This window comes from Cetorhinus maximus, chromosome 1 (assembly GCF_964194155.1).
Source record: "Cetorhinus maximus chromosome 1, sCetMax3.hap1.1, whole genome shotgun sequence".
Lineage (NCBI taxonomy): Eukaryota > Metazoa > Chordata > Chondrichthyes > Lamniformes > Cetorhinidae > Cetorhinus > Cetorhinus maximus.
The window spans coordinates 143,057,602-143,070,554 of NC_135879.1; the positions used below are offsets into that span (position 1 = coordinate 143,057,602).

General features: G+C 44.6%; 1 protein-coding gene across 5 annotated transcripts in view; it reads right to left on the reverse strand.

The window, feature by feature from the left end:
• Positions 1 to 12,953, reverse strand: part of usp46 (ubiquitin specific peptidase 46) — an 87,417-nt gene that overhangs the window by 30,204 nt on the left and 44,260 nt on the right. For all 5 annotated transcript variants that reach the window (XR_013577420.1, XM_078547815.1, XM_078547808.1 and 2 more), the window contains one exon: positions 10,300 to 10,529. Coding sequence is in view for 4 of the 5 variants with exons in the window: in XM_078547815.1 (XP_078403941.1) it covers positions 10,300 to 10,529 (230 nt within the window). In the remaining variant the exon portion in view is untranslated. The remainder of the gene's footprint in view (positions 1 to 10,299; positions 10,530 to 12,953) is intronic.

Sequence of the window (12,953 nt, forward strand, 5' to 3'; positions counted from 1 at the left end):
CCAGTGGGGAGATGTTTAAATTTGTACAAGCTCTTCCAAAGTTTGAGGAAAGAGACTTGAAGCATTCTTTATTTCATTTGACAAGATAGCTAAACAGATTAAATGGCGACAGGAAAACTGGACATTGTTGTTACAATCCAGGTTGGTGGGTAGAACACATGAGGTTTATGCTCCACTGTCAGAAGAAATATCGGTGAACTATGATGAGGTGAAAAAAGGCTATTCTGAGCGCATATGAGTTGGTTCCTGAGGCACACAGGCAGAAATTTAAGAATATGAGAAAACAGCCTGGGCAAACTTATATTGAGTTTGAAAGAGTAAGACCAAGTAATTTTGACCAGTGAATACGGGCATTAAAGATAGAGATGACATATGCAGCTCTTAGAGAGGTAATTCTTTTGGAAGAATTTAAAGATTTAATTCCTTCGGTAGTGAGAACTTATGTGGAGGAACAGAGGGTTGAAACAGTAAGACAAGCAGCAGAGATAGCTGATGATTACAAGTTTGTTCATAAAGCTAACCTTTTAAATCAGAGAAGAATAGAAAGTGGGAAGGTGAAAGAAAGGTGGGCAGTCAGGGAAGAGGAGTAGGTGGAAATTCCCTGGAAGTTTTTTCTCAAAATAAAAAGGGGTTGAGGGTAGAAGTGACACTCGAATATTGAGGTGTTTTCATTGTAATAAAGTTGGATACACGACGTTAGTATGTTGGAAATTGCAGGGAAAATCTATTGGAATTGTTGGGGTGCAGAAAGGTTCTGGAAGTAAAAGTACAATGGGTTCTGAGGTTCAGGCACAGGAAAAACCAGTGGTTTGTGTACAGATAAAACAAAAGAAATCAGTGATAGGTAAGAAAGTAGGAATGCGTTCACAATTTACCCAAGAGAATTCTGAGGAGCAGGTTGCAGAAATGTTTAAAGATTTTGTGTGTGAAGGAAAAGTCTTTCCATGTATACAGGGTGGTGTAGGTAAAGATGTTAAAATTATTAGACACACAGGGGATAATCAATCCTTAATGTTGTGGGATAGTGACATTTGTTGTTCAGAGGGAGTATTGCAGCAACAGGTTCATGGAGACGCTGAACCTATTCCATTATGGAAGGTAAATTTAAGTAGTAAGTGGAAAAAAAAAAGAGGTGAAGTGATTGTTGGAGTAGTGGGAAAATTGCCCATTGCAGGGTTCAATTTATTCTGGGTAATGAAATAGCGGAATCACAAATGTGGGTGATGCCAATGGTAGTTGAGCAGCCTGTAGAAACGTTTTCAACAGAAGTGTTGCAGAGAGAGCAACTTGGATTGTCAACTTGTGGAATTCCCTACCGTAGAAGGCTATGGAAGCCGGGTCACCGAGTATATTCAAGAAAGAAATTGATCATTTTTTGGATATTAGGGGCATCAAGGGATATGGAGAGAAAGTGGGGATATGGCGTTGAGATAGAGGATTAGCCATGATCATATTGAATGGTGGAGCAGGCTCGAAGGGCCAAATTACTTACTCCTGCTCCTAGATTCTATATTTCTATGTTAAGATCACTGGCTTCAGGAGGTTGAAACAAAAACAGAAAGTTCAAAGGCAGGGAGAAAGGGTGAAAATCCAATTAACTGACACTGTGTTTGATAAGGTTGTTCAGGAAGAAAGATGAAGACAATGCAGCTGAGGTGTTTAACTCAAGGCAGTTGGTAGATTTACAGAAAAAGAATACGCAAATGAAATAGTTGTATCAGACAGCTTACTCAGAAACAGAGGCAAAATGTATTCCAGAATGTTATTACCTTAAAGGTAATGTTTTAATGAGAAAGTGGAGGCCTTATCATGCTTCAACAAATGAAAGCTGGAGGGAGGTGCATCAGATTGTAATACCATTTCAATACAGAAATGAGATTCTGAGGATAGCTCATGAAATTTAGGAATTAGAAAGAGACGGGCAAAAATACAGGAACATTTTTATTGGCCTGGATTGCATAGGGATGTAGTCAAATTCTGTAGAACATGTCACACATGTCAGGTGATAGGGAAACCACAAGCAGTGATTAGGCTGGCACCTTTAATTCCTATTCCAGCATTCAAAGAACCTTTTACTAGGGTCATGATTGACCGTGTAGGACCCCTCCCTAAGACCAAGGATGGAACTTTCCATGCCTGCTGGTAGCAGGTGTGATAAGTGGCGTGAGCGGACAATGTGGCATGATCTGTTTCACGACTACGGGAAGGCAGGTTGTGATTGTCTGCTCAGCCTGCCGATGGCGGGCCGCGTTTCCCGCCATCGGTCGTCGGGCACCTCATTGTAATATATCAGCATATCATTATGAGGCCATTCCGCCAGGATCTTGCAGCCCCACTGGATCGTCCGTCCACGTTGGTGAGAAAGCACGCCGACGAGTTTCACAACAGCACAGAGGCGACGTGCACTTGGTGGCCTGCACTTCGGGTGAACTGGAGGTGAGTGCACAGCAACGTTCTACAGAGCTCGCCAAGGTCGCCTGTTGCTTTGCAGGCTTCAGGGGCACCAAGGGGTCAGGGTTAAGTGCTGCCCTGCCTCAGAGGCGACTTTTGAGGGGGACGGGGAGCGGGGGGCAAGTACAGCCTTGCCGTTGAGGCGACTGGTGGCAGGGGAGTCGTGGTTAAAGGGCAACCCTGTCTCTGAGGCGACTAGTGGTGGGTTGGGGGGGGGGGGGGGGGAAGCAAGGGTGCCCCTGTTGTTGAATATAGTGCACAAGCATTCGGGGTACAGGGTAGGTGGGTGAGGGAAGTGCCACGCATTTGGGAAACCTCTAGAAAGTGACCATTCCTCTGCAACCGAGACAGTTCAGATGCAGCCACATTGATTTGATTGCGGTTGGGCTCCTAGCTTAACTGCCCACTCAAGCAACGCAGAGGCATCAAAGTGCCACCATGTTCTCCAGCCACCACCACCCCACCCCTTGCAATGTCAGCATCCTGGTTTGGACCAGTCTCCCCCATGGTTCAAGCTAACAGGACAGCCATGCAACGCACTAATCTCTGGCCATCCAGGAAGCATTAAGGGGCCATCACACTTAACCAGGACAGGTTCTTAGTACACTCATGCTACCCATGTTCTTTCTCTTTCATCCATGAGTACATCAGGATCATGGAGCCTGGTGAACTAGCTGTATGCCTGATGGCCTAAAGAGAGCGAAGACAGAGAAGAGCGTAATTCAGGCTCCTGGCTGCGCAGAGGCAGGAATAGCAACCTCAGGAAGAAGTGGCAGCTGGGGCTTCCGCATATGCTGCCCAAGAGCCACAGCAAGCCGTCGCAGGCTGGCACCTAGCAACACCCAGGGTCTATAGACACCGCCTTTTATTCCTGCAGATGACCAAGAACCAGTGTCATCGAAGACTGCGAATGTCTAGAGAACAGGTCGCTCACATCTGCCAGTTGCTTCAGGATTTGGTGCCATGGGATCATGGAGGGCATCCACTGCCACTGGCTGTGAAAGTGACTATGGTGCTCAATTTCTATGCCAGTGGCTCCTTTCAGGGTTCCACAGGTGACCTCTGTGGGATCTCTCAAGCCTCCACCCACAAATGCATCTATGAGGTCACGGATGCCATCTTCACGAGGGCACACAACTTTATGCATTTCTCCCAGGACTGGGACAGCCAGGATGCAAGAGCGACTGGATTCGTCCAGATCTCGTGTTTCTCACAGGTGCAGGGTGCGACCACCAGAAACACATCCTGCCGGTGTGTGCACAATTTCCAGGGAGTGTGCACAAGGCCTACATCCTCAATTGGTCACAGATCCCTGGGGTCTTCCAGGGTCTAAAGAAGCTGCAGGGATGGCTCCTTGGGGACAAGGGCTACCTGCAAAGGCTGTAGCTGATGAGGTCCGTGTGGTAGCTTCAGACTGCAGCAGAGTGACGCTATCATGAGGCTCATGCTGCAGCTCACATCTTGGTGGAGCAGGCCATCAGGATGCCAAAGATGAGGTTCCAGCGCCTGGATCAGCCTGGTGGAGCCCCGCAATTCATCCAGCAGAGGGTGTCACACATCGTTGTCATCTGCTGCGCCCTTCACAACCTGGCACTCCAACAAGGAGACAAGCTGGCTGAGGAAGAGATGGAGGAGCTGCATGTCTCCTCCAATGAGGGGGATGAGATGGAGGACGTACTTGGAGGCAATGATGACCTGGATGAGGCCCTCGCACTGACTAGATGAGGTAGGTGTGCTCGGGAGGCCATCATAGCTGCTAGATTTGTGGGGGATGATGACGACATGCAGTGAGGTGACCACATACTTCCTCACATCGCATTTGTGAACGTTTAACTCCAGTCTAGCTTACAGCAGCACGAATACCCTCTGTGAGAATGCTCCTGTCATGGAGACGCGGTGGAGGCCCCTAATGGTTGCTCGATTGCAGGTGGATGACGACGATGACATGCAGTGAGGACACTCCATAGATCTTCACTCAGCCTCTAAGAATGTCTAACTCCTGACTGGTTGAGGGCAGCTCGCTTGCACTCCGTTATCAGGGTCATATAGAGACGCAGCCATGAAACTTTAGAAGCATCTGATGCTTTGTCCGCCTTCAGCACCTGAGCCTTTCAGGAGCTGGAGCACAGCATCAGCGGTCACAGATGCTGAAGAGATGGGAAACAGCCCCTCCTTAAAGATGCTGAGAGCACACCGAGAGATTGAGAACACTCTGTGGTGCATGCCCACTACATTCTGGCAGCAATGACAAGCACCAATAAGGTGCAGGCAACAGTAATGTTTCCAGGGATTGTGAGGCTGGACCATCACTTTGGTCTGCAGGATGCACAGAGCACAGAGAAGAGGCCCGGGACTGAGACACCTGCCTTTATCTTGTGCAGAAAGGTTTCACATCTGAGTGACAAAAACGCTGCTCATCAGAACGAGGAGCCATAGGCTGGGTGACTGCTTGGCAGTTTATTGACAATAATGAAAGGATGTACAAGTGATTAACACTTGTGTCCAGGCTATGCAACTAATTCTCCTTAACCGACCTAACCCTGCCGCTACATCTTGGTGCTCCGTGAACATCCACAACGGAGGTGGTGGCAGCCTTCTGCCTGTGATACCATGTCTGTGAAGGCTTTGGCAGGCGCCTTCTGGAGGGCTGAGACTTGGAGTGCCCCAGCCTGCTTTCAGGGTCCTGCTGTGTGGCAGTGTCATCCTCCTCAGCCTGTAGAGCTAGAGCTACTGAGGTCACAGGAAGAGGGGAGTAGGGATGGGCAGGACACTTCTGGAGTCACCTGGGTGGATGGGCCCGGAGTGTGCACCTGTAGATCCTCCTCCCTATGGGTGCCCGATGGCCCCTGGCTGACTCCTTGAGGAGCAGAGGAAGCTGGAGTGAGATCGAGCTGCCCGGCACCCCTGTCACGTACACACTGTTGGAGGCTAACTATGGCATCAGCGATGGAGTTGAGCCCATGCAGCAATGCAAGAGCGAAGTCCTGGACCAAGGTCTTCATGGCAGCCGCCATCCTACCAGTGTTGACCTCAGTGCATTGGCATGCCAGCACTATCACCTCAGACTGAAGACGGACAGACTCCTCCGTCGTGCCTTGCAATCTGAGGAGTGCAGCGGACATCCCTTTCTGAAGTTCCCGAGCTTGCCTATGCAGCTCCAGTAACTGTGACATGACCAAGTCCAAAGGCTCGTTATCTGACTCGGACTCAGCAACATTCTGGCCTCCAGCAGTCCTCTAAGTGCCAGACACCTGGGAGTTCCCTGCCACCATCTGCTATGGATCAGACAGTGCGATGTACTCACCAGATGGTGATCCCGAGGCTGCTCTAAAGCTAGATCCCACTGAGGTGTGTGTCTCTGCGCTGGTGGAGGGTGTGAGTGAGTGCTGAGTGGGACTTCAGAGAGGGTGCCTCCAGATTCCTCTTCAGGGGTTTCTTCAGGGCTTGATTGGAGGCCCTGGGTCATGGACTCAGTCAGCTGTTTGGCAGATGTGCCTGCAGAAGCAAGAAGATAATCAGTGCATGGCAGTGGCCTGTGAAAAAGCACAGGACCAGTCCAGATCCTTGCCGGCCAGCTGGATGGCTCTGTTTTCAAAGTCCGTGAGGATCTTGATTTCAGGTATTTCACCGCCTGTCTGCGACCTCCCTCTCATGTGCCAGCTTGTCCTGCATGGATAGAGATGGAGAAAGTGTAAGCAGGCCACCTGCCAGACCAGATGACGAGTATGTCTGGCCTTTGCGGGTGTTGAGTGGTCCCATGGACGGGACGAGAATATTGGTGAGTGAGAGAAAGTGAATGGTGATGTCCCTTGAACTGGCAGTGAGTGAGGGCCCTGTGGATGTGTGCTGGGTTTGAGAGTGTGAGAGTTGAGAGTGATGAAAAAAGTGACTTACCCTGGAGGAACAGAGATCATCATTCATTCTCTTGTGGCACTGGGTGGCTGTCCTCCTCTGAAGGGTGTTGGTGCTGACCACCGCCTCCCAAGCCGGATTGGTCACGTTGTTGCCCATCCTGCAGACAGAGTGGGGGTACAGGACCTCCCGGCAGGCCTCCATGGATCCAAAAGTCGCTCGAGAAGCCTTCATTAAACTGGTGGGCTGCAGTCTTCTTCAGTTTCAGGGCCATGTCTTCCGTGCAGCAGTGGTAAGCTGGAAACACTGAGATGTGTGCTTATGGCTGGACTTTAAACATGGCATCCGGCGTGGTGCAGCGGCAGGGTGATGGTGGGCGGGTGAATGCCAGCCCTCCCGCCATGGAAACGGCATGTATCCTGGGGGAGCATAAATCATGAGGCTGGTTCGAGACAATATGGCGTAAAAACCCGCCATCGTCGTTTTACCCGCCCGCTATCGCACTTAGTGCAAATTAGGGAAAATTCTGCCCTAAAATTAGAAATCAGTACTTACTGACAATAATGGATATGTCTACCATGTTACCTGAGGCAATACATTTGAGAAATAGTACAACAAAGAAAAGTGTGGAGGAGTTGACTAACGAGATATGGTTTACCTAAAGAAATACAATCAGATCAAGATTCAAATTTCATGTCACAGCTATTTAAGGAACAATTTGAGGATAAAATAGTTTAAGTCAACAGCTTACCATCCTGAGTCAGAGGGGGCTTTGGAAAGATGGCATCAAACTTTAAAAACTATGATGAGGGCGTATAGTCAGGATTATCCACAGGGTTGGGATGGAGGAATTCCATTCTTGTTATTTGCTACTAGGGATACTCCTAATGCATCGAATGGATTTAGTCCATTTGAACTAGTCTATGGTCATGGGGTAAGAGGACCACTGAAATTGATTCATGAGAAATTGGTGGGTCAAAATTCAGAAACTACTCTCCTGGATTACGTATCAAACTTGAGAGAGAGATTGGACAGAGCATGTGAGTTGGCCTAGGGAACATTTAAAGTTATCACAGCAAGTGATGAAAGTGAAGGCAGACTGGAAAGCTACAGCTCGTAGTTTTCTCACTGGGAAGAAAGTGCTAGTTCGGTTACCAGTACTGGATGATTGGTTAAAGGCAAGGTTTAGTGGGCCTTACAGAATTGAAAAGAAACTGAGTGAAGTAAATTATTTTAATAAAATCTCCAGATAGAAGAAAGAAGCAAAGAGTATGTCATGGAAATATGCTTAAAAAGTACTTTGACAGGGAAGGGGACAAAAAGAAGGAGTAGTGGTGGTAGATAATGGGAAAAGAGGTAGAAATGCAGGATTCTGAAATTGATTTTCCTCTAATCAAATTGGATAACGAGTGGGTACTTGAAAATTTAAGTGTAATATTGAATTACCTTCCAAAAAAATGCCAAAGTGATTTGGGGAAGCTATTACGGCCACACAAAGATATTTGTGGGAATAAGCTGGGAAGGACAAATTTAGCTATACATAATGTGTAAGAAGTTTCACCTTCAATAAGGTAACATCCTTATAGATTAAATACGGCAAAGTTATCACAAGTACAGAAAGAAATTAAATTCATGCCTCAAAATGATATCATTGAGTCTAGTTGCAGTAACTGGAGTTCGCCTGAGCTGAAACCGGACGGAACACAAAGATTGTATGTGGACTATCGAAAGGTGAACGCAGTGACAAAAGCAGATTCATATCCTATACCACGTTTGGAAGTTTCACAGTCAAAATTTATCACAAAGATTGACTTGGTAAGAGGATATTGGCTAGTACCGTTATTGGAGACAGCAAAGGAGATATTGGCTTTTGTGACGCCAAATGGACTATATCAGTTTAAAGTCATGCCGTTTGGTATGAAAAATGCACTTGCACCATTTCAAAGACTGAAAAACGAATTAATTGCGGGTCTGGGCAATTGTACTGTGTATAATGACGACTTGATAGTTTTGAGTCAGATGTGGGAAGAGTACTTACAACATCTGGAAGAATTATTTACTCGATTACAAGAAGCTAACGGTGAACTTGGCTAAAAGAAGTGAATTTGTAAAAGCGCAAGTTACGTATCTAGGCCATACCATTGGACATGGTAAGGTGGCTCCAAGATGCGAATGTCAAGCCTATCATGGATTTCCCCGTGCCTAAAACAAAACAAGAAGTTTTGAGATTTTTGGACATGAATGGATTTTACCGGAAATTTGTACCAAATTTTAGTAGTGTGGTTGCTCCATTGACTGAACTATTAAAAAGGAACAAGAAGTTTTAATAGACACAGGAGTGTTAGAAGGCATTTGACAGTTTGGAAACTGTATTATGACACCAGTTTTGACAGTACCCAATTACGCCAGGCAATTTAATTTGGCCATGGCCGCAAGCGATATAGGCCATACTTTTACAAGACAATGGCACTGGAATTTAAAAACCTATAGGGTATTTTTCACAGAAGCTGAATGTACAACAGAGAAGACATTCAACGATCGATAAAGCAACCTTAGAGTTGGTATCAGACTGCAGCCTTTTGAAATTTACGTTGCAAGCAATTCATCAGAAACAATTGTTTATACAGACCACAATCCTTTAAAGTTACTGGACAAATTTTGAGATAGAAGTGCAAGGCTATTCAGATGGAGTTTATTACTGCAACCATTTAACATACAGATTATCAATGTGGCGGGACGAGAAAATCTGATTGCAGATGCATTGTCGAGGGTTTAAAGCTTAAAGGGAAAATTGGACATTTAAAAACCTGGACACTGGACTAGAATGATTTCTGTTGATACCAAGGATTTGTATATATATATATATATATATAATATACACATATATATATATATATATATATATATATATATATATATATATACACACACATATATATATATATATATATATATAAGTATAGGAGGTAATGTAAGATGGTTCAGAAAATGAAGCCATCTTTTTACATTATGATGGTTCATTTTTTAATAAGGAGGGGGATGTCAGGAAGATATAATAATTTTCATTATGTTATTGGAATTTATTTTAAAGTAGAGTAAAAGTGAGGTCTGTGTCTGTGCGTATATGTGTGACTTAATTGAATTAAAGACAGTTGGTCTGAAGGCTTTGATGTATCAAAAGATAAGCTAGGTTTGAAATGTTAAGTGGGTAAACATGGAGGAAGTTTTAGAATGCAAAGGGAACATTTGCATTTTTAAATAAACCGGACTAGCTTGAATTCAAAAGAGGGGGTGAAATGTTACACCTAGCCAGGAGAAGTTAAGAAACAGTGTATTTGTTTTTCCCAAAGATTACTGGTAAAATTAGTACAATGATAGATTTTATTATTAGAGAGGTAGAGTCCAAAGGCATAGTGAAACAATGGGAGTTTGCATTCAATGGGGAAAATATGTATAAAGGAGATAAGGCTGTAAGGGCATGCATTCTAAGATTTAACACAAGTGTGAAAAGGCCCCAGCATCTAAGCCTCAAGCTGCTGTCCACAAGGAACTGAGAAAATCTCACTTTGAATTTGAATGTTCAGGGTATTGTGTTACTTTGCATGGGTCTTTTAAAATCTATGTGTCACACTGTTGCCTTAACAGAGGTGTAACTGGGGTTTAGATTATTTAGGGGATTTAGAAGTTATCATAGTAGTAATTTGTAGATCTGTGTGTGCTTAAAATCATTCCTTCTATAAATAAAGGTTTAATTTAGTTTTGTAAGAAACCTACAAGACTTGGCCTTTTTACTTAATTCAAATCCCACATCTCAAAAGTACAAATTGCAAATACTTGTGGCAGCTACTTCAAGTTTCCCTCTGGGATTTGAGCAGCTTGACATTTACCATCCAGCCATAACAAGCATGGAATGAAACCGTGTTGAAAAACAGCCAAGAAGACATCTACAAATTGATCAAGAAGAAATATGTAAATTTTCTTAAAACTTTTGCCCACCGTTTCACAGTTCAGGCATCGTGTCTCATTAGTGAGTGTTCCTTGAAAGATCTCATGAACCCAGGTTGGTTCAGGCTTACTGTTTTCTTCTATTTCATTCGCATTTCCATTCTTCAATTTCCCATTCTGTTTCTCTTGCTTCTTCTCTTCCTGCAAGATGTCTGCGACGGTGTTCAGCAGGTAGTTCAGAAACTCATGTGCATCTTGTTGCATGTAGTTATCAAACAAGTCTACAGTTAAAAGGAAAATAAACATAGCTGTCAGTTTTGACCAACTTCCAAGGGAATTATAGTTTACAGAGCAAGTGAAGGTGGCATTACAATAACAAGGCACTCATCACATGTCCTTCCTTCCATACACCTGGCTTCAGCTGATGACTGTTACAAACTAATAGTGTAAGGCAGGTGAAGGAGAAGGTAGAAATTTCCTCATGTCCGACTTGTAGTGAAATCATAAATGAATTCATAAATAGCACATTTATGATTTTGCTACAGGTAATGAATAAAGGAAATCTTTTCCCAACAAGTATGTTTGACAAACAAGTATAACTTGACAAACAATGATCCAACTGTTCTATAATAGAAAATCAATAAAGCAGGTTTAAATAAAGGAGTGAGCCTTGAGGTTTAGCTCTACATCTTCTATTCTAGCATTAGACTTAGTGGATCAGTTAGATTAACTTGTAAAAGACTGAAGCTAACACATTGAGATATCATGGTGGCAAATTTACAGATAGATTTTTCAGTAATTAATAAATCAATCTGGATATTTGCCACCATGATATCGCAATATGTTAGCTTCAGTCTTTTGCAAATTAATACATTTATCCTGCATGCCGAGTTTATTGTTGTCCTATTTTCATGTTATGTTTTTCTTTAAATGCAATTGCCTAATGACACCTTGGGCATTTGTTTGGAGAAGCTATTCAGCAGGCAATGTGTGGGGGCTGTTAATATGCTGACAGTGCTGCGCTATACCTTCACCAGGTTCTCACCTCTGAAGGAGAGCTAGTGTAGAACAGTTTAGCCATTTCAAGAATACACTGGTATGGAACCTAAAGAACTGAGGGATCAATATGTAGTCCAGGGAGCAGCTTACTTGACGCTGAGTGCCACTGCCCACTTTCTGCCACTATGAAATGCAGTGTGTTGAAGGTACAGGACAAAACAAAAGACAAACTGTCAACCAGATTATGACAAACTGAGTTGGGCTGTAATAAGTTTGGTTGCATCATCATCATTTAATGTTTTCACCTGATCCATAGTGGAGCTCAAGAAGGGAGGAAGGAATAAACCAGGGAACTACAGGCCAGTCAGTCTAACCTCAGTGGTGGGGAAACTATTGGAAGCAATTCTGAGGGACAGAATTAATCTACACGTGGAGAGGCTGGGATTAATCAGGACAGTCAGCATGGTTTTGTTAATGGGAGGTCATGTCTGACCAATTTGACTGAATTTTTCAAAGAGGTGACCAGGTGCGTAGATGAGGGCAATGCATTTGACGTGGTCTACTTAGACTTCAGCAAGGCTTTTGATAAGGTCCCGCATGGGAGACTGATAACGAAGGTAAGAGCCCATGGGATCCAAGGCAATTTGGATCCAGAATTGGCTGAGTGGCAGGAAGCAGAGACTGATGGTTGAGGGGTGTTTTTGTGACTGGATGCCTGGGTTCAGTGGGGTTCCACAGGGATCGTGTTGGGTTCATTGCTGTTTGTGGTATACATAAATGATTTAGACTTGATCAGTAGGTTCGTGGATGACACAAAAATTGGTGGGGTGGAAAACAGTAAGGAGGATAGCCTTAGATTACAGGAGGATATAGACGGGCTGGCCGGATGGGCTGATCAGTGGCAAATAGAATTTAATCTGGATAAGTGTGAGGTGATGCACTTGGGCAGGACAAACAAGGCACGGGAATACACAATGAATGGCCTGGGAAGTACCGAGGATCAGAGTGCACGTCCACCGGTCCCTTAAGGTAGTGGGACAGGTAGATAAGGTGGTTAAGAAGGCATATGGGATACTTGCCTTTATTAGCCGAGGCATAGAATGTAAGAGCAGGGAGGTTATGCTGGAACTGTATAAAATGCTGGTTAGGCCACGGCTAGAGTATTGCATGCAGTTCTGGAATCTGCATTATAGGAAGGATGTGATTGCACTAGAGAGAGTGCAGAGGAGATTTACCAGGATGTTGCCTGGGCTGGAGAGGTTTAGTAATGAGGAGAGATTGGATAGACTGAGGTTATTTTCCCTGGAGCAGAGGAGATTGAGGGGGGACATGATTGAGGTGTATAAACTTATGAGGGGCATAGATAGGGTAGACAGGAAGGAACTTTTTCCCTTGCTGGAGGAATCAGTAACCAGGAGGCATAGATTTAAGGTAAGGGGCAGGAGGTTTAGAGGGGATGAGGGGAAGAATTTTTTCACCCAGAGGGTGGTGGGAATCTGGAACTCACTGCCTGAAAGGGTGGTAAAGGCAGAAACCTTCATAACATTTAAGAAGTATTTGGATGTGCACTTGCGATGCCATGGCATACAAGGCTATGGGCCTAGTGCTAGAAAATGGGATTAGAATAGTTAGGTACTTGTTTGACCAGCGCAGACTCGATGGGCCGAAGGGCCTTTTTCTGTGCTGCAGACATCTATGACTCTGAC